This window comes from Stomoxys calcitrans, chromosome 1 (genome assembly GCF_963082655.1).
Source record: "Stomoxys calcitrans chromosome 1, idStoCalc2.1, whole genome shotgun sequence".
NCBI classification, from domain to species: Eukaryota; Metazoa; Arthropoda; class Insecta; order Diptera; family Muscidae; genus Stomoxys; species Stomoxys calcitrans.
Window position 1 is genome coordinate 140,198,808 of NC_081552.1, and position 22,140 is coordinate 140,220,947.

At 41.6% G+C, this 22,140-nt stretch overlaps 1 protein-coding gene and 1 long non-coding RNA gene across 2 annotated transcripts in view; one reads left to right on the forward strand and one right to left on the reverse strand.

Moving 5' to 3' along the window:
* Positions 1-22,140, forward strand: part of LOC106085334 (protein encore) — a 273,307-nt gene that overhangs the window by 146,894 nt on the left and 104,273 nt on the right. The window contains exons 5-10 of the mRNA XM_059361116.1: positions 12,049-13,294; positions 13,346-13,502; positions 13,576-13,726; positions 13,783-14,109; positions 14,173-14,402; positions 14,540-14,779. Of these exons, the coding sequence (XP_059217099.1) occupies positions 12,049-13,294; positions 13,346-13,502; positions 13,576-13,726; positions 13,783-14,109; positions 14,173-14,402; positions 14,540-14,779 (2,351 nt within the window). The remainder of the gene's footprint in view (positions 1-12,048; positions 13,295-13,345; positions 13,503-13,575; positions 13,727-13,782; positions 14,110-14,172; positions 14,403-14,539; positions 14,780-22,140) is intronic.
* On the reverse strand, positions 3,556-3,956 carry LOC106085337 (uncharacterized). Its single transcript, XR_001220926.1, has 2 exons — positions 3,886-3,956; positions 3,556-3,792 (listed from the first exon to the last, which is right to left on the reverse strand). It is a non-coding gene; the product is annotated as an uncharacterized LOC106085337 (long non-coding RNA).

Here is a 22,140-nt window from a genome sequence, read left to right on the forward strand (position 1 = left end):
AAGATGGAACAAAAGAACCTTGATTCTAATTGCTTATTAATTTGGTTAATTTTTAAATAAATAAATTATTCTACGAAAGATTTAAGTATCGAGAAAAAAAGACTTGCATTTTTATGCGATATTATACTTTGGCGAAATTTACTGAAGAGTAAATTAGAAATATCCAAAGCAAATTATAGATGCGCAGCGGATCCGGTCCAAATTGAGATAAGGCAAAGATTGTTCTTTATTTCAGTTTTCTGTCGAGACGAGCTTAATGATCGAAGAATTTTTTGTTATGGAAAGCCAGAAGATACCAAAACACCAACCATGGTATGATGCGTTTCGACCCCTTGATTAAGGAGGTCATCATCAGATATCTTTAGGTGTGAGAGCTTTAAGAGTCGTACGTTGGTAGGTTGTACTTATATCGAATTCATTGTGATTATGCCTTTATGATGTAGGCACGAAAGATGCACAGAAACATGTGTATACCATGGAAGTAATTGCAGTGGTGTGGACAAAAAATCCATCACTATAACACAAAAAACACACTCAGAGTGTCGTTCTTAGAGAACTTAAAGTGTTTTCAATTCTACTTAAATGCGCAGGCTTAACATTTAAAAGGCTTCATAGGTCCTTGCGGCACTACGTTGTTTTTCGTCTTATGTATATTCGAAATATCAAGGCTACAATTTAATTTTGTTTGAAATCTTGAACGGAACGATAGGCGCTTAGGTTTTGAAGTGGAAATTGCAAACTATGAGCATAAAAAGTGAGTCAACACCCATGGATTTTTAGTTTATTGTAAGATTGGGGTAGGAATGATTAAGACACTCATAGAAAAAAGACTGCTGAAAGCAGCAAACACTGTCTTCTGGCTGTTAGTAGTTAATTTTACTGCTGTTACAGCAGTAGTTCTGCAGTTATAGCTAAATGTTTGCAATATGAGAACAGCGGCGTGACTGCTGAAAAGTCCGTTGTTTGCTGAAAATGACTGCTGTTTAATTTATGATGGAGTTGTTAGAAGGAGAGTAAACTAAACTAAATGAAATAAAATAAATATAAATTTTTTGAAAAAGTACCTAAAATAATCAAAACACTTGATCGGTGGTAACAGGCAAACATAAATAATAACCCAACATTCCACAGATCAAGAGTGGTGAGCGAAACAAAACAACATTAAATTGTTGAAAAACAGCAATAAAAAAGGGGTTTCAAATAACAAACAAATTAAGGGACAGTGAGGAACAAACGATGGTAGCCCAAAAACAGCAAAAAAGTTGCCACAGGCAGATTTTAAGAATTTTCATGAATGAGATATTGACCAGTAGGTAAACAGAGATATGTATGTGTCAGCGTTAATGCAGCATGGTGCAAAAACAATGAATTTGCCAAAAGGTGGATATAAGGAAGTTTCATGAGATGCTAACCGGTAGGCCAATGGAAACGTGTGTCTCAGTGAATGTTGTTGTTTTGGCAGTTTGTTGTGTTCTACTTTTCGTCTGTTTGATTCTGTTGGGAGGTCAAGATCCAGGAACTCTGCGAGTAAGATCGAGTGGGTCTTGCTGGGCAGTTAAACAGGTAAGGTGTATCGTGTGGTCCCTGGTCACAATCGGGACATACATCTTGCACGTCGGCATCAATCCTTGCTCTGTAGGAGTTGAGGCGGTGGCATCTGCCGGAACGTAATTGAGCCAGAACTACTCTGGTTTGCCGGGGGAGGTCAATTTCTTCAGGTGCAATGGGAGGAGGTCGTTCTCCAAGGACTACATTCACCCGGTAGCTATTTACCGTATCTGCTACCGTGTTTGCATGAATGTTGTCTAGACTCGCTAGAGGTTCTCTCTTGTAGCGCTGTACCTCACGCTCTAAATCATGTAGATCTACCTTAAAACTTCTGGGCGGTGGATATCTGTCCACAAGATGATGATTTGGATGGTCTCTGCAATAACAGCCCAAAAGGTGTTGCCTAGACCTGATGGAGCTGGTCCACATGGGAACTGAGGAGACAGCTAGTCGCAGTTCGGAGGGCGGCATTCTGACAGATCTGGATATTATTCTTATGCGTGCCACAAAGCTGACGAGACCACACTGGCGCTGAACAGATCGGCCAATTGCTTTGTACGTGGTCAACAAGGTTTCTTTGTCTGACCTGAGGACTTTTGACTTTATCGCAAACTGCAGTGGCATGTGGGGAGAATGTGTAAGAGCTGTCAAATGTTACGCCAAGTATTTTGGGAAACTTGATGGTCGGAATCATTTCTCCATCGGCCATCACAGTCAGCTCGGTATTCACCTCAAGCGTGTTTGTAGTGAACAATTTGGCTGAAGATTTGGTGGCAGATATCTTCAGATTTCTTGCAGCGAAATATGAGGCAAGTTCGTTGAGGTAGACGTTCAACCTATCGCAGATGTCAACAATGGGTGGAGGGCCTAGTTCCATGATCATAAAATTTCACAAATGACTGGTGACCATACAGATAAATCGCGACCCAGCGTTTCATGCCTGGCTGGAGGGACGTGTTGGCGATGTCCTCAAATAATTTAGCATGGCTGACCGTGTCGAATGCCTTCGATAGGTCCAGTGCCACGCGGACCGTCCTATCACATGGCCTGTACTGATTGAAGCCACGGCAAATGTGTGCAGTGATGGCATGCAAAACAGTTTTTGTGCTATGCAGTCTTCGAAATTCATGTTAATGCCCGCAAATGGAAATGCTCCTACGAGGCTCTGGAAGAGTAATGCCTCAAGCGTCTTTGCTACTGGTGAGAGAAGGGAAACCGGTTTTTACCACTCCCCCAAACTCGGGTCCTTTCCAGGCTTCAGTAGCAGTATCCTCTGCCCATTTTTCAGACATCGGGAACTATAAGAGTGTTCAAAGACAGGTCGAGAACAGCCGCAAGGTACTTAACTTCAGGTAGATCCAGATTGTTGAGCATCAGTGTAGAGATTCTGTCGGGACCCAACGCCTTAGATGATTTGGCGCCACGGGTAACATTTGCAACTTCGTCCACGGTAAATTGTGATGGCTGTCCATTGGCTCGGAAACCACGGATACGCCGAATGACTCTCCTCCTTGCCCTACCACTCTGGGGATGCACACTGCCTGTGCCGGGAAATTGGGCCTCACTTGGGGTATTCGACCGGCTGGTATAAAGCGAGCGCTTGCTGTGTTAATGGTGACTCTGAATTTCTTCTCGGCAACTAGCACATCCGAGGGGGTGCCAGTTCACTGAAGCGGCATGTACACTCCGAAGCCAGCCCAATCGGCCTTATTCGGATTCATAAACGTCTCATCGGGCGGTCGGTCGATGGTGAGAATTATGGGTAGGTGGTCTACCCCAAAAAGATGACGGCTCCTACATCACTCAGGAGATCAGGGCATGCAATGGAAATGTCTGGCGAGCTGCTACACCTCCTCGTAATTCTAGTGGAGGCATCCTCATTCACCGTGCGTTGAAACTTTTTCAAAAACTTTTCTGCCAAAGCTATGCCATGCTGGTCGTTACCTAGGGGAGAATGCCATCTCAGTGAATGTTTTGCATGAACATTTCATCAAGGAACATGACCAATTAACATTCCATACTCGTTTTTAATACGAAATAGCAATTAGTAGCATCGACAGTTATGAGTACATTAACAGAGTAGTAAAATTGACGAGCGACTTAGCCACCTACCAATGGATGCGATGTAATGTGTACAGGGAATCTGTTGATCAGGCAATTCGTTTTCACTAATATTCCACAGATAATCTTCTCTCAACATAATTTCTCATGGCCATTAGCTCGACTCCCTTCGGAAAAAGAGGCCTAAAATAATCAAAACACATGACCGGCATAATAAGCAAAAATCACACAATAAAACAAAAGCAAAAATAATTTTTGTCAGTTCAACAATAATACTTCTTCAATATTTCAGCAGAATTTTGTATTTAAACCAACAGATTTTGTTATGTGAAATAGTTGAAAATGCTTGAACTTCTAAAAAACAATTGAGGCATTTTCTACATATAAAAAAATTGACAATTTAGGCGTAAATTCTAAATATTAGTAGTTAATTTTGCTGCTATTGTAGCAGTAGTTCTGTAATTTCAGAGCAGCAGGCTTACTGCTGTTGTTTGTTGAAAATGGCTGCTGCTTAATTATGACGGGGATGTTAGAAGTGAAATAAAATACAAATGTAAATGTGTGTCTCAGTGGATTTTTATAATCCCCACTGAATGTATGCTTTCCATAATCTTTTTTCTTTAAACTTAGATACAAAAGGCCATGCCAGTCATGTACACATTAGTAGAGCACTAACAAAAAAAAAAAAAAATGCGAGCGAGCTCAGCCACATTTCAAAATTTATAACAATGGATGGATCAGGTAGTTTATTTACAGTAATATTCCACAAATTAAAACCATCTCTTTAAACAATATTAAACAAGCATACTTTGTTTGCTGATTTAGCTGACCGAAATGTTTGCTAATACACCAGCTCTATGTTTGCTGAAACAGCAGTCTGCTCTGCTCTGCCATTTTCAGCAGACAAAAACTGCTGTCTTAGTAAACATTTTTGCTGTTTTTAATAACAAATTTAGTAGAGTGTAGTAGTTATTGTGTTTGCTGTTATTAAAATACATTCAAAAATTGGCAAATTGTAGAAAATTTGAAAAAGTTTTACGTTATATGCTTGTTACATTGGAATATAAGATGGAAGAAAACTGTTTTGAAATGTTTATGAAATTGTTGACCTCTTTTAACTTTTTACCGTTTGAAAACAGCAGAACATGTTTGCTGTTTCAGCAACAAATTACTGCTGCCCCGTTTCCAGCAGACTTTCTGCTGTTACAGCAAACATTTTTCCAGTTTTTACTAATAAATTTTTCTGAGTGTATATATTGTTGCAACTATTGTTGATGACTCGAGTTTTCAAATTTTATTTATTACTATCCGAACCGGGCCCGCTCTGCTGCACCTTTGGGATTCAAATGAAAGGTATTCAAGAGTAGAGTGCGAATTTCATAATAAAAGTTGGGTCCAAGTACCTGGGGGTCCGCCTCAGCCTCAAAACCCCTTAAATAGGTTTATTTGACGATCATGACAAAATGAAACTCAAATTAAAGGTATTCGCGAGTAGATTACAAATATGGTCAGGAAGTAGGAATAGGCTTTATTATTTATTGACAAGGGAAGGGAGCGGACCCTCCACCGTTACCCCAAAAACACCAACCAAAATCAAATGTAGACCGATAAGGACAATATGGGTATCAAATGAAAAGTATGCGGGAGTAGATAACGAATCTGGAATACAATTTCATTTCGAAGTATAGGGGGTCACCCCACCCCCACAAAAACGACCAAAATTGGCACATTAGCCAATCACGGATATATGGGACTCGGTTTGTTTGTTCCGTATAGATTGAAAAACGGCAGAACCGATTTTCTCGAAATTGTTTCATTTTGTGTCGGTTGGTCTGAAAGGAAACATAGGCTACATAATTTTACGTTATCGGAAGAGGGACGGACTCCCTCCCCCTTATGCCAAACACACAACCCAAAATCAAAAGTGGACCGATCGGTACAATACAGGTATCAAATGAAAGGTATTGGAGAGTAGAATACGAAATATGGTATTAAAATTTCAGTCTGAGTGCCCATAGGGCCGCATCAACTCTGAAACTCCCCCAATCAGACATATTGGACGTTCATTTCAACTCGGGGCTCAAATTAAAGTTATTCGGGAGTAGATTTCGAATCTGGCATACAAAATCAGAGCGAAGTATAGGGGGTCACGCCACCCTTCAAAAACGCCATTAGACCCAATATGATGATATGGCTCTTGACTAAACCGATTTTCTTTAAATTTTCATAGATTGTATACGCTTGTCTGGAAGGAAACATTGGCTATATATTTAATTTCTAGATATCGGATGGAGGCGGACCCTCCCCCTTACCTCAAAAACGCCACCCATATCCGAAAGTGTTCCGATGGGCACAATAAGGGAATCAAATGCAAGGTTTTGAAGACCAGAAAACGAATATGGTATTAAAATTTGGGTCCAATTACCCAGCGGGCCCCCCTCCTCCACCAACCCTAAAACTCCTCTAAACAGATATATTCGAAGTTCATGTCAATATGGGACTCAAATGAAAAGTATAAGGCAGTAGATTACAAATATTGCACAAAACATTAGGTCCAAATAATGGGAGGTGGCCCACCCCCAAATGGGCATATTAGCCGACCATGGTTATATGGGACTCAAATGAAAGGTATTAAGGAGTAGATTACGAATATGATATCTAATTTTGGAGCCAACTGTTTTGAGGTACGCCCTAATGCACCCCCTAAACTGGACTTCATTTCCGTTGGGAATAAAGAACGAATTTGATATCTATTTTCCGTAAAAAGTGCCGGTGTCCGCCACCGCCCTAAAGCACCCTCCAAACGGTTCATATTTACCGGCCATGGCGATGGGGATCAAACTAAAGGGATTTGGAAGTGCAGCTCGAATTTCATATCCATATTTGAGTCGAAATGTCTGAGGTGCCATCCCATCCCTAATGAGAACATTACCCTACGGAAGAACATTACCACCAGGAACCGAGAATGGGCAAATTCTCACACATCAATGAGTGCTTTCCAATTCAAGTTAAAACTCAATGATAAGGGACCTTTTTTTATAGCCGAGTCCGAACGACCTCCCGCAGTGCGGCACCTCTTTGGGAAAAATTTTTAAATTACCATGCATGGCATTGTACCTCGCAAATGTCGCCAACGTTAAGAGGGGATAAACACCGCTTTATTTGATGATAGGGTACAATGGCACGAATTCGATATCCGCATTCAGGGCGAAATGGCCTAAAAAGGCTAAAAAGATAAAGAAGGCGCAGCGGAGCGGCCCCTGTTCGGATAATAATAAATAAAATTGGAAAAACTCGAGTCATCAACAATAGTTGCAACAATATATACACTCAGAAAAATTTGTTAGTAAAAACAGGAAAAACGATTGCTGTAACAGCAGAAAGTCTGCTGGAAACGGGGCAGCAGTAATTTGTTGCTGAAACAGCAAACATTTTCTGCTGTTTTCAAACGGTAAAAAGTTAAAAGAGAGTTCATAAACATTTCAAAAGTTTTCTTCCATCTTATATTCCAATGTAACAAGCATATAACGTAAAACTTTTGCCAATTTTTGAATGTATTTTAATAACAGCATACAAAATAACTACTACACTCTGCTTAATTTGTTATTAAAAACAGCAAAAATGTTTGCTAAGACAGCAGTTTTTGTCTGCTGAAAATGGCAGATCGGTCCACTTTTATTTTCCGTAAATCGGTTGTTGTAGCCAAATTCGCATGTGGAGTTGGCGATCCTTGTCAAGTTCCTATTGATCACCGCTGAAACGTTATGCCATTGGTTATTTAAAGGCGCCAATAACTCGCATTGTCATATCGACCATCACAGGCAATCAGTATTTAAGCTAGAGCCGGTGCCACCCGTCCTCTCAAACAGACTATTCGTTCGATACCGCTGATTGTCCGCGACAATCTCGTGATAACGAGGAGCACCACACACATTGGAGCTCATGTGGTATTTTCATTAAGCGATTTTTCACTGAATCAAGTTAAATTGCATTAAATAAAAACATTATTCCGGTTGGCGATGGCATAGTTGAATGTCGAAATTTTTATAAAGCGTTATTTTGGTATCACATAAGTCAAATTCGACCGTCAAATTTAACGAAAACGATCGATATATAAGTTAATATCTAATATCTAAACTACATCGCGCCTGTTTGTATAAAAAGTATGGCACCTACTTTTATGGTGATTTCGATTGCGCAGGGTGACAATTTTTCGACATGTTGCACTGAAATCAAAACTTTGCGTTTGTTCGTGCAAAAAATGTAACCCCACCACCGGATGTAGAGTTTGTTTGTTATGGTGTTGCCTACAGAGAGTGGAAAAATATTGCATTTCTTACTCCGTGCCAAGTCTATGGCGGAGAATGTCGTACTTAAAATCAGCCGCTATCATTCAAGCAAAATTTGTTTGAACAGTAGAAGATGGAGGTAAAATATTTTGAATGTTTGGAAAAAAGCTGCAAAATATTAAAAATAAATATAAAGATGGAAAAATGAACGCGTCTTATTCAGCTGACGGCTTATTAGACGCATTGTTATTTGGTCGCAATGACAACATAATGCAACAGTAGGTAAGGTTGAAAAAAGGGCGCAGATATTAATCCGCCCCACGCCACTACGGACATACACCTAAGCCTGTAATCGGCTTGTTGTGCGCTCTAAAAACTATAAAGTAACCTCTTAAAAGATTTCCGTGCCACTTACAAAATACTAAATTGTTTTCAGTACCACTCCCCATAGTTGTTTCATGTCTGGTATTGTGTCACCACCTTAGTGACGGAATCTATTACACGCGAAAGCCGGGCAATGACAAAGGAAATGCTCCAACGTCTCACCATCTTCTCTGTAAGGCATACCTGATATCACTTGCCGCACCGATTTTACATAAGTGAGCTCGTAGTCCTATGTGTCCCACTATGATACCATTAGCTATACTGACCTCCTTCTTACTTCCTTTCAGCAATAGCCTCGTCTTCTTACGATCTGGATCCCCCCATATGATTTTCGTCGTCTTACCGACCGTTTCGCTGTTCCACAATGTTGCATGCGCATTCGTCGCCCACTCTCTTAACTCAGACTGCGTCGACCCGAAAGGCTTCCGGTTACCAAGTTTATTGACAGTAGTCCTCTGGCCTTCACCGCCAAATCATCTGCCCTTTCATTTCGCCTTACTCCGTTATGGCCTCTGGCTGCAGTGCCTCGCACTCGACCTCAAGGTTCATTTCAGGTTTCCTATCGTCGCCTCGATTCTACCGCGATGGTATGAGCTGCTCCCATCCTCAATCCATTCTTCCATCGCCTTAAGTCTCATAGCCGCATTGACTTCCTCATACTTAATCTGTATGTCAATGGGTCGGATATCTAGAATAGTCTCCAGTGCCCTAGTGGGCGTTGTCCACATCGCTCCGCCCATGCCAAGACAAGTTCTCTGAACCTGCTGTATGGTCCAACAAAACCGAACAGTATCCTCTTTTTTGTTAAATTAAAACTTCTTTCGTCTTACATTTGCATGTTTCACTTCCGAATGTTTCTATACTGTTACAGATTATAGTCCCTTTTACAAAAACTTCATCAACCGTTTAGTTGGCAATGCCATATACATGCTAGGGAACTTTGGCAATGCCATACACATGCCAGGGAACTTTGGCAATGCCATATACATACTAGGGAACTTTTTAATGATTTTATAATTTTTCTTGTCTTTTCTTTTTTTTACCAACACCATAACTTTGTAAACTATCAAACCTTAGTTTCTTTTTATACCCTCACCATAGGATGGGGGTATACTAATTTCGTCATTCTGTTTGTAACACCTTGAAATATGCGTCTGAGACCCCATAAAGTATATATATTCTTGATCGTCATGTCATTTTAATTCAATCTAGCCATGTCCGTCTGTTCGTCCGTCTGTCTGTCGAAAGCTCACTAACTTTCGAAGGAGTAAAGCTAGCCGCTTGAAATTTTGCACAAATACTTTTTATTAGTGTAGGTCGGTTGGTATTGTAAATGGGCCAAATCGGTCCATGTTTTGATATAGCTGCCATATAAACCGATCTTGGGTCTTGGCTTCTTGAGCCTCTGAGGGCGCAATTCTCGTCCGATTTGACTGAAATTTTGCACGTGGTGTTTGGTATCACTTCCAACAACTGCGCTAAGTATGGTTGACATCGGTTTATGTTTTGATATAGCTGCCATATAATCCGATCTTGGATCCTGACTTCTTGAGCCTCTAGAGGGCGCAATTCTCGTCCGATTTGACTGAACATAGTGTTTTGGCATCACTTCCAACAACTGTGTTAAGTATGATTCAAATCGGTTCATAATCTGGTATAGCTTTCATATAAACCGATCTTGGATCTTGACGTCTTGAGCCATAGAGGGCGCAATTCTCATCCGATTTGGTTGAAGTTTAGCATGAGATATTTTGTTATGACGTCCAATAACTGTGCTAAGTATGGCGCAAATCGGTACACAACCTGATATAGCTACCGTATAACCCGATCTGGGATCTTGACTCAAGATTGCACATCTAGAGGGTGCAATTCTCATCCGCTTCTCTCATGACCTTCAATATACGTGTCTAACATGGTCTGAATCGATCGATACCGTGATACAGCTCCCATATAAACCTATCTCCCGATTTTGCTTCTTGAGCCCCTACGAGACACAATTCTTATCCGAATGAACTGAAATATTACATAATGACTTCTACAATGTTCAGCATTCATTTACGGTCCGAATTAGACTAAAACTTGATATAGCTTCAATAGCCTAACAGTTATTATTCAATGTTATTTGTTTACCCAAAAAGAGATACCGCGCATAAAACTCGACAAATGCGATTCATGGTGGAGGCCGAACTTAGCACGTTCTTACTTATTTTTAATTAGAATCGACTAAGGCACTCCCGGGAAGAAAAAAACACTTTGCGACAGATTCTAAGCCACAATTTGAACTAACTTCGGACTTATTTTCGGACGTCACGTTGAGAACAAACGCATCGACTACCACACAAAAATACACTGAATGTGAGCATATAGGCTGAATTACCACTACTAACAAAATTCTTCCAAAATTCAATATGTCCTCCATGCAAATACCACCCTTACCAATACCATGACGAGGGAACCGCCCACAAGTACCACTTGTAGGGAAATAGGCGCAAAAAGGAATTAAAAACCACCACACAAAAATTGACTACATACAATTGTATGAATAAAATTAAAATGTAAAAAAACACTTTAAAGTCGAAGTGTAAAAAAATGCAGGCCATTAGCCAAAAAAAAAAATTGATACGTCACTAGTTAAAATCACTAAAGGCATACAAAAACCAAGAAATTAAAAAAAAAATAGAAAAATAAACAAACAACAACTACCGCCGCCAGTGGGACTCGAACCTGGACATTCGGCGTGCTAGTCTCAGACACTTGCTCTAGGCCACAGATAACATAGGACTGTTAAGCTTAAAGCAGCAAAATTGTAGTAAACGGTGGATCAATTTGGGCAGTTCAAAGGCATCAACAGAAGTAGAGGAGCGAAACTTAACATGGGCTCTGATAGCAACAGTTACAGAGGTAGAACAAAATAAGTTATTTATGTTATGAAACAACGATGTTCACCCGTAGATTTCTTGAATTTACATACGTCACTACAAAACTTTGGTCTGATTTAATAGATTTATTCAAACGAACTGAAGCAAAAACAAGTAAAAGCCTGTTAAGTTCGGCCGGGCCGAATCGTCTCGACGTTCTGAGTCGATCTAGCCATGTCCGTCCGTCCGTTCGTCTGTCGAAATCACGATAGCTGTTGAACGCGTAAAGCTAGCCACTTGAAATTTTGCACAGATATTTAATATTGACGTAGGTCGTTGGGGATTGCAAATGGGCCATATCGGTTCAGATTTAGATATAGCTCCCACATAAACCGATTTGCCGATTTGACTTCTTGAGCTCCTGGAAGCCGCAATTTTTGTCCGATTAAGCTGAAGTTTTGCATGTAGTGTTCTGTTACGACTTCCAACAACTGTGCCAAATACGGTCCAAATCAGTCTATAACCTGATATAGCTCCCATGTAAACCGGTCTCCCGATCACCCTTGTTCGGTTCTTAGAAGCTTTAATTTTTGCTGGTTTGACAGAAGTTTGGTATGGAGAATAAAATGTTGCCCTTCAACTATATTTATTTTGTATACATTTTTAGCAGAACCCATGGCGGTGGGTTCCCATTTTTCGGCCTGGCCAAACTTAGCACGCTTTTACTTGTTCTCCATAGAAACTAAGCGCGACAATTCGCCTTTTTGGGTAAATAAAACACCGAAAATATTGTTTTAAGGGAAAAGGAAAATTGAAGCCAAGAAGATACCCGAATATATGACATAATCGAAAGCTATCCCTGTAAATTTAAGCGAAATTCCTAAAAGCTGTGTACTTTGTATTTGTAGGGTACCATGAAGGGTAAACACTTGACAAGGAGCCATGCTATGCGAGAGGCCACATCGCCACCACGTACTCCTACACCTAGAGCGTCCGAGTCGTCGACGCAATCACAAATGTCACCGAATGGTTACCAACAGCAACAGTCAACACCGCATCATCACCACATTGATGTTAATGAAACTAATAGCAATAACAACAACAACAATAATAAATTGCATACACAATCATCGGCAACCAGAGGCAATTCTCCCATAATCGATACCCCATCTGTGATTGTTACTAGTCAACACAAGCAGCAACAGCTGCCTCAACCAACCCAGCAGCAACAACAAACGCAGACAAATGTTGCTCTTTGCAATGAAACGGAATTTCCTAAACTGACACCGCCTAAATCTAAGGGTGGTGGTGGTGGTGGCGGTGGTGGCGGCGTTGGAGGAACAGCCAATATCGCCCCTAACAACAACAACAACAACAACAACAGCCAGCAACAACAGCAACAGTCAACACAACGTTCTAGCAGTAACTGCAACAACAACAATAATAACGGCGAGGGCACGACAAGCAACATTAAAAAGGCAAACGGCGATGCGTCAGGCACCAACGATACGCACAATAAGCCCACAGTCAATGTTGTCAACACGAATTCTGTGTGCACTAACAAGGTCTACAGTCAATCTCAACAGCAGTCGCACTCGTACAATGCTGGAAGTGCGTTGCAAAAAGCACTAAAAATCACCGATAATTCGCAGCAACAGCAACATGCGACAACATCGTCACAAACGACAACATCCACTGTATACAATTCACCAATGAACTATCAGTTGCATCCGAACGAAGGAAATCACCAGCAACCGACCTCATATGTATTGTACGATAAAGAGAATCGCTGTTCCCGGAACAATAGTCAAAACAGTGTAAACTCGGGTGATGAGATGCATTTTATGGACACGCACCAATCGCAACAATCCCACGGCCAACAACAACAACACCACCAACAGCAGCAACAACAACAACAGTCCCAACACCACCAACGTGCTGGAGGGAGTAAAAAACACCGCACAAATTCGAACTCTAAGGGTTCCAAGCCACGTTTGAAAAACTTGGGTGGTAGTGCGTCAAGCGTTGGCAATGCATCGAACATGGCCGCCAGTAGCAGTGGGGGTGGCCCCAATGGGGCTCCCACTGGAGGTGCCAGCTTAGACGGCAGCCTGAACAGTAATAGCAACAACACGTCTGGATTCATCTCCAGAGGTACGTGTCAAATGCACTCACAATATTTTGTATCTATTTTTATTTCTTTAGTCTTCACAAATTCAGAAAACTCCAACGAACAGTATACAGATCATGGAGGCACAGATCTGCTTAGTTTCTTCAAGGAAACGCTAAACAAGAATGTCAAAGATCGCCAGTTCCTGCTGAAGGTCGAAAAGGATCTCATTGAATTTGTGCAAGAAGGAAGGTGAGTTCACATTCGCATTCACAATTCCCCGCATGTTTTTCTAACGGTCTTCTAAACTTTTTCGCTTGAATAGTCGTGGTGAGATACGTTTCCCTCAAGCATCCTCGTACAATCGCATGCTGATACATCGAACTGCAGCCTTTTTTGGTATGGAACATAATGTTGATACGGAAACACAGCAGTGCGTTATTGTGGCACCCACGAAGAACACTCGCATACCCGATGTAAGTCATCCCATAATCCCCTTTGCTTAGTTATTTTTTTATTTCCGTACCATTAGATACGCTTCAAAACGTTGGTCATACCGAATCGCGATGACTCGCGCAAGTCTATTCTGAAGCGTGACACACATAGTTTTGATGAGGCACGTCAAAGCAGTTACTTGTGCCCTGACCGTGGGGGCATGCTGGACCGGAAAGCCAAAAGTTTTGAAGAACGCGAGGAGGATTACGACCGTGCACGTTCCCGCATATTTAATCGCAGCCAAAACGATGCTTGTGGCGGCAGTACGGACGATGACAACAATTATATCAGCTGGACCAGCTCGGTCGATCAACAGCAGTTTTCGCGCAGTCGTTCGAGTGGCAAAGTGCTCAAAATTCAAAACGTATGTTTCTGACACGGGGTGTTTCTCAGAATTTCGTTCTTTTTATCATATCTGTATTTTCAGTCGCCCGACGGTCGTGGTGGCAGTGTTCTTCCAAAAGGAAATAGCTACAACAATTATGGGTCAACGCAGAGCGGCGCTCCTCTTATGCGTGGTGATTCTGTCAACTCAAATAAGGGCAGCGGTGCTGGAGGGGGAGCGGCCGGCAGTGGCAACAATAATAGAATTTTCTCAAAACAAGATTCAACAGGGAGTACGAGTACATCGTGGCGCTTGTCACCTTCCAGCAGTGGGTAAGTGTTGTGTTGGAACTGAAAACTGGGCACTACTTATGTGCATCTATCTGCATTCTGCAAAGAAATGATCAAAGTCAATTCTTGTTTGTGTCGGCGACCATTGGAAATATTAATAATGACACTCAATTGTTTAGCTATAAAACCCAAACGCAATCGGTTCACTCCGATTCTGTGACACCTTCACCGACCGGTGGTTATGGCAGTGATGATCACATGCCAGATCAATCTTCAGTCATCGCGAATAGGGAGAACATTGGTGCATCAACGTCGCTGCCTTGTGGACTTGTATGGGCTGTAACCGACATTTCAAATGTCCCGAAAGGCAGTGTGCTTATCAATCCACAAACCCTACAGCCAATCCTAAATTCTGACGGGTAATTTACAAAAATTTAATGCAATTAAAATTACTTCTATAAAAATATGTATACCTAAATAAAACAACAGTCTGCCACTAACCAAACATTATGGATCTAATATTCACCAGCGGTCGTTACAATTCCACAACAACCACAGAATATTGTTGCAGTTGACTATATATGCTTGACGAATACAACATGGAATTACTGCAGCTTGTGGCAGCAATAAACGGCCGAAAACGAAAGTAATCGAACTCCTTCTGTAGATTCATGAAGAAAACCCTGTTTAGGTTTGTCGTTCCAAAATTCTTGTCGCTTTGAGAAAAAGAGAATTGTAGTTTCCTAAGAAGCACGTACGTATGCGTGGTGAAGTTATTGAATAAAGATCTGCCTGTGAGCTCTTGTTATTAGGCAATAACTGCAGTTTGTAAGCAGCGTAGCTATGGGGTCCCCCAAATATTTACATATTAGAGTGTCCCAAAATCAAAAAGTATTTTCTGAAAAGCATATCCGCCAGTTGTTTACCTTTTGATTCCAATAAACAAATTACGAAATACTATGGCGATCGGTTAACGACAACCCGTGTTGCCACGACGTTCGGAGTTGGTGCATCCGATTCAAGTTTAAGCTCAATGATAAGGGGCCTAAGTGTACATTTATATAAAACTAGCTGAATCCGGCCCGCTTCGCTGTGCCTTCTTTTATGCCATATGAAATATAACTTTCTTTTCAATTGCACTTCTTTGCATTCACTGAGTTACCTATATATTTTGCGGTCATATTTTTATAGAAGTTTTAGGCTACTTTAAGTTATTCTCCCGGTTCCTGTTGTTTATGGTTTTTTTTTTTCAAAATTCTTCATTTTATAGAAAATTTTATAGAAGATAGCCTATTGTGGAAGCTTGTCCGAAAGGCAGACAACTTGTCAAATCGGTGGTTAAAAGCACATAATCAACTTTGAACACTCTATGCTGTACCTTTCGCGCTATATTTCTTTACTCGGGTTGGCTTTGTTATTCAAATAATTAATGTCCCCCAATAGATGGCGCTGCATTTGTTGCGAGCATTACTGTTGATTCCCATCGCATTGTCATCATTTTGTCTATTTTAGAATTCAATCGAATTTCCACTTTTGTCGGTCTATCTAATGTAACTGTTGCTCATGAGTAAGAATGACACTGAAGGTCTGGCCTGTTTGAATTTTGGCATATATTAAAAAAAAAATTGTCAGCAGTGGATATTCCTAATAATAGTTGCGACAGTTGTCAATAATTATCCATGTAAGCCTTAAGTACAAAAACTTACGGCCTAGATCACTAACTGTTACTCAATTCGTCACTCGATTCGTTTACCATGTCATTGAAAGCAGCTATTTTCCCTTGATAAAATCAGCTCTTTTCAATGATTTGCCGAACGAATCGAGTGACAAAAAGAAAAAAAAAAAAATATATCAAAAAAGTTATATATCCTGTTGTTCCTTCTAGACCATGTTCGTAATTGACTCCCGCATATCTTTCGTTTTAGTCCCATATTGCTTTGATCGCCCTATATGTCCATTTTGAGGGGTTTTAGGCCCCCTAGCTACTTAGACCCTAAATTTGATAATAAATTAGTAATCTTCTCTCGAATACCTTTCATTTGAGTCCCATATTGTTTCGAACGGTCCACATTTATTTCTGGGTGGTACTTTTGGGGTAAGGGAGGCCACTGTGGCGCAGAGGCGCATGTCCGCCTATGACGCTGAACGCCTGGGTTCGAATCCTGGCGATAACATCATGCAAACTTTCAACGGTGGTTATGCCCACCACTAATGTTGATGACATTTGGGAGGTACTCTACCATTTGGTATGGCAGCCATGTGAAAACTTCTCCACAAAGAGGTGTCGCACTGCGGCACGCCGTTCGGACTCGGCGGAGGCCTCTTATCATTGAGCTTAAACTTGAATCGGACAGCACTCCTGCATATGTGAGAAGTTTGCCCCTGTTCCTTAATGGAATGTTCATGGGCAAATTTGCATTTGCACTTTTGTGGTAAGGGGAGGGTCCGCCCGCCTTCCGATAACAATAAATTATATAGCCTATTGCTCCTTCCAGACCAATTTACATAACCTGTTAAAAATTCAAGAAAGTTGGTCTTTGGATCATTTACAAACCCACAAACAACAAATACATTTTTATATATACAGAAGATTGATTAGAAAACCACAAACTCTTCCCTGCACCACTACTGTAGCTGTGATTAAATGTACAGCTCGACTCAGATATTCCTGCTGATTCGTCTTAGCTATGTCCGTCTGTCCGCATATCCTTTCTGTGCTGATAGTCCGTCTGTCGTTTTTTGTAACTAAGTTTTTTGTAAGAAGTACGGCCCAATGATGCCACCAGCCCATAACCCGCACCAATCAGTGACTTTTTCTGGATGCATTGGCAACTCTTGCAATGCTTCTGGCTGATCTTCACTCCAAAATCGACAACTCTGCTTATTTACGTACCCATTGAGCCAAAGATGAGTTTAATCGTAAAATGGAAGAAGCGTGCGATGAACTTTTTTAACAAAGCACGCATTTTGATAAAAAATCCAATAATTTTCAAGCGTTGTTCGTGTGTAAGACGGTTCATGGTTAAATAATAGACCAAATTGAAGATGTTTGACAGTGAAACAAAACACGGAACGTGCGTGAGCTGTGTTGTCAAAAATATAATAGCTAAAAAATCACCCTTTATATATATACATGTATTTACCGATTTCGCTTAAATGGTCGTAGTCACCCCAGTAAGGGCTCTAGGTGTAACTTGTGTTAAGTCATAAGTCACCCTAAAATCTATTAAACAACCCAAAATACCCCTAAATCGGACATATTTATCGAAAGGTATTTGCGAGTATAATAGGAATCTGATATCCAAATGTGGGATCAAGTTTATGGGGGTCCGCCTCTTCCCCAAAACACCCCCAAATAGGACTTATATACTGACCATGGCAATATAGGGCTTAAATGAAAGGTATTTGTATTTGTATTTGGTATTTGTGTAGGATATGAATCTGATATCCAAATGTGGGGCCAAGTGTTTGGGGAGTCGCCCCTTCCCAAAAACACCCCTCAAAGAGGACAAATTTACGACCATAGCAATATGAGACTCAAGTGAAAGGTCTTTGAGAGTAAAGCAAGAATTTGATATCAAAATTTGGGATAAAGTGTCTATGGGGCCACCTCATCCCCATAACACCACCATATAGGACGTATTTGCTGACTATTCCAATATGGAGCTGTAATAAGAGGTATTATTGAGTAGAACATGAATCTGATATATACTTTAAGGGCCAAGTCACTGGACTGTCACCCATCCTCCCAAAACACCCCCCAAACTGGGGTTTAGTTTGGAAATATGGGGCTTAAATTAAAGGTATTTGGGAGTAGACCATGATTCTGATATCAAAATTCGGGACCAACTGCCCTGGGGGACGCTCCCCCCCATAACAATCCCCAAATTGGACGAATTTGCTCGCCATGACAATTTGGGTCTTAAATGGAGTGGATCGCGATTTTGATAGTTTTTAGGGCCCCTACCCTAAACCGGACATATTTGCTGACTTTTGCATTAAGGGGTTTAAATGAAAGGTATTTGAGATTAGAAAACGAATTTGATATCCAATTTTGAGGCCAATGGCAATATGGGGTTCAAATAAATAATATTTGAGAGTAGAGCATGATGCTGATATATTTTCTGGGCTAAGTGTTTGTTGGACCACCTTACTTCCCCCCACAACACCCCTAAATCGGGCATATTTACTGACCACATCAATGTGGGGCTCAAATGAAAGGTATTGGGGAAAAAAGTACGAAATTGATACCCACTTTTGGGACCCGTTATCAGAAGGCCAACCCCTTCCCCAAAACACCCCACAAACAGCAATTATTTACTGACCATCGTAATATGGGGCTCAAATAAAGGTATTTGGGAGTAGAATACGAATCTGATATCCAAATGTGGGACCATGTATTTGGGGCACCACCTCTTTTGCAAAACACCCCACAAAAGTAAAAATTTTTGGGCCAAGTGTTTGAGGACGCCTCATATTATAAACTCCCCTTAAACCAATGGCAATATGAAGTTCAAATTAATGGTATTTGAGAGAAGAGCACGATGCTGATATTTTTTACACGATAAAAATAGTTATACCCCACTGTGAAATTTTGATTTAAAAAAAATGTGTGACTAATACTTGGCGATGTAGACAATTTTTGGAATGAAATTTCGACTCTGAGTTGTTGTATTTGTCTTAGGTTAGGTTGAAGTGGCAGTCTGCCATAGATGTTTTCGTCCACAGGAACAGTAGAAGGAAGATGCCTTCCAGTTCCTACCGTTGAACCATCCAGCTCGATGCATTTGAATGAATAACAACACTTGTTAAATGTTTCCTTTAACAATGGGATATTAAAAGCTTCAGCATGGGACGGGGTTACTCGAATTGTTGGACTCCGTTTGTTACACCTCCAAATATTGGAGGGAGACCCCAATAAATTCCCGATGCCATGACATTTTAAGTGCCCGTCTTTTTATCGAGTAAAGCTAGCAGCGCGAAATTTCTCACTTCTTATTAATGTGGATCAATTGGGATGGCAAATCAGCCAAATCTGGACCAATCTTCCTATTTGACATCGATTAAATGATCATTAGAACCAACTTGTGCGAAGAAGGGTTAGGCCCTTATAGTTAATACGCTGCTTGATTGCTTTCGTGAAATCAATACCAAGCGACCCCATTGACTTAAGTTTTGAAACATAAGTATACGAATTATTTTATTCTTATTAGAAAGCAAAAAAAATGTTTGTTAATTTTTTTTGTTTGGGTCGTTGCCTCCCCTGCCCATGTGCATTCAATTGGGGAACAGGGCAAATTTTTCACATATCAATGAGTGCCGTCCGATTCGAGATTAAGCTTGATGATAAGAGGCCTCCTTTTTGTTTACCTGGCATAGTACTTCACAAATGTCGCCAGCATTAGGAGGGGATAACCACCTCTGAAAAATTTTTTTACGATGATCTCGACAGGATTCGAATCCAGGCGTTTAGCGTCATAGGCGGATATGCTAACTTCTGCGCTACGGTGGCCCCCAATGTACTTTCAAAGCTTTTCGATCTTCTGCGCTCCTTCTAAAATCTCTGGCACAAAGTTTCGAGATTTCCTTCACCACTTGATCTTTTCATCGGCCTTTGGTTGTTGTTGTAGTAGCAGTTTGTTGTGTTTTATCTTTCGTCTGCTTGATTCTGTTGAGTGTCAAGATCCAGGAACTCTGCGACTAAGAAGGGATGCGTCCCGAGGGATCTGGGTCTGAGTCGAGTGGGTCTGGCTGGGCAGTTAAACAGGTGACGTGTATCGTGCGGTCCCTGGTTACAATCGGGACATACATCTTGCACGTCGGCATCAATCCTTGCTCTGTAGGAGTTGAGGCGGCTGCATCTACCGGGACGTAATTGAGCCAGAACTACTCTGGTTTGCCACATTCACCCGGTAGCTATTACCGCACCTGCTATCGTGTTTGCATGAATGTTGTATAGACCCGCTTGATATGCCGCTTGATCTAGAGGATCTCTCTTGCAGCGCTGAACCTCACGCTCTAGATCATGTAGATCTCCCTTAAGACTTCTGGGCGGTGGATATCTATCCACAAGATGATGATTTGGATGGTCTCTGCGATAACAGCCCAAAAGGTATTGCTTAGACAGCATGTAGTTATGTCTTCGCACTGGTAGGATCTTTGTCTCCTGATAAAGGTGGTCCACGTGACAACTGAGGAGACAGTCCGTCGGAGTTCGGAGGGCGGCAATTTGACAGATCTAAATATTATTCTACTGCGTGTCACAGAGCTGACGAGAACACACTGTCGCTGCATAACATACCACAGACCGGCCAATTGCTTTGTATGTGGACAACAAGGTTTCTTTGTCTGCAAGTGCTGCCGGCAAGTGACTTGAGGACCTTGTTTCTACGTTTGACTTTATCGTAAATTGCTGTGACATGTGGGGTGAATGTGTTAGAGCTGTCAAATGTGACGCCAAGTATTTTGGGACACTTGATGGTCGGAATCATTTCTCCATCGATCATCACAGTCAGCTCGGTATTCACCCCACGCGTATTTGTAGTAAACAATGTGGCCGAAGATTTGGTGGCAGATATTTCAGATTTTTTGGAGCGAAATATGAGGCAAGTTCGCAGATATCAACAGTCGGTGGGGGGCCTGATGCCATGATCGTACAATCGTCCGCATATGATACTGGAGGCGGTAGAATGGAGGATAGGTAGAGGTTTAAAAGTGCCGGAGATATCATTCCACCGTGGGGAACTCCCTTTTTCACTCTACGGTGCTTCAACTTCTTATCCCTAAATTCCACAAATGACTGGCGACCACACAGATAATTCGCGATACAGCGTTTCAGGCCAGGCTGGGATGTGGTGGCGAGGTCCTCAAATAGTTTGGCATGTCTGACCGTGTCGAATGCCTTCGATAGGTTCAGTGCCACGAGGACCGTCGTATCATATGGCCTGGGCTGATTGAATCCACGGCAAATGTGTGCGTTGATGGCATGCAAAGCTGTTGTTGTGCTATACAGTCTTCAAAATCCACTTTGATGCTCGTCGAATGGAAATTCTCCCACGATGCTCGGGGAGAATTGTATGGAGTCTCTCAAAAACTCCAAGCACTGCCTCGTCTGCTTTTGCAAGTACCCATGCCTCGGAACCATATATCAACACGGGAAGTATCAGTGTCTTGTATAGTGTAATCTTCTCGTCTGTCGAGAGGTGCCGGTGTTTTTAATTTGCTTGGTTAATCCAAAGTAGCATCATGCCTGAACCAACTTTAAACAAAAAGTAGGCTCAAAATGGGCTCCAAAGATCCAACAGCTGTGGTCGTGCCATCAGACCGTAGCATGTTGTCCACCCCTCCTACAGGTGAGGGTGCCTTGGCACCTGTAGTCGTGAGTAATGCTGCAAGCGCACAACCTGTCGTAAGACTAATAAATGAGGAAAATATGGATAAAGCAGAAGGATGCGCAGTTCGTCCCCAGCCTTTAAATAAAAGTGATGTTTCCGATTCCGACAGCGACAGAGTCGATGAATAGAGAGAGGCCGATTCGGTTTCAATGAAGAAGACCGAAAAGCAATCCGGGGCACGACGAAGGATCAATCCGGCAGATGCAGCCGCCTCAGCTTCTACAGAACCGACGTGCAAGATGTATGTCCCGATTGTAACAGGTAACGTGTAACACAATACACGTCACCTGTTTAACTGCCCAGCCAGACCCACTCGACTTAGACCCAGATCCCTGTGGACTCACCCCATTTTAGACGCAGAGTTCCTGGGTCTCGACACTCAACAG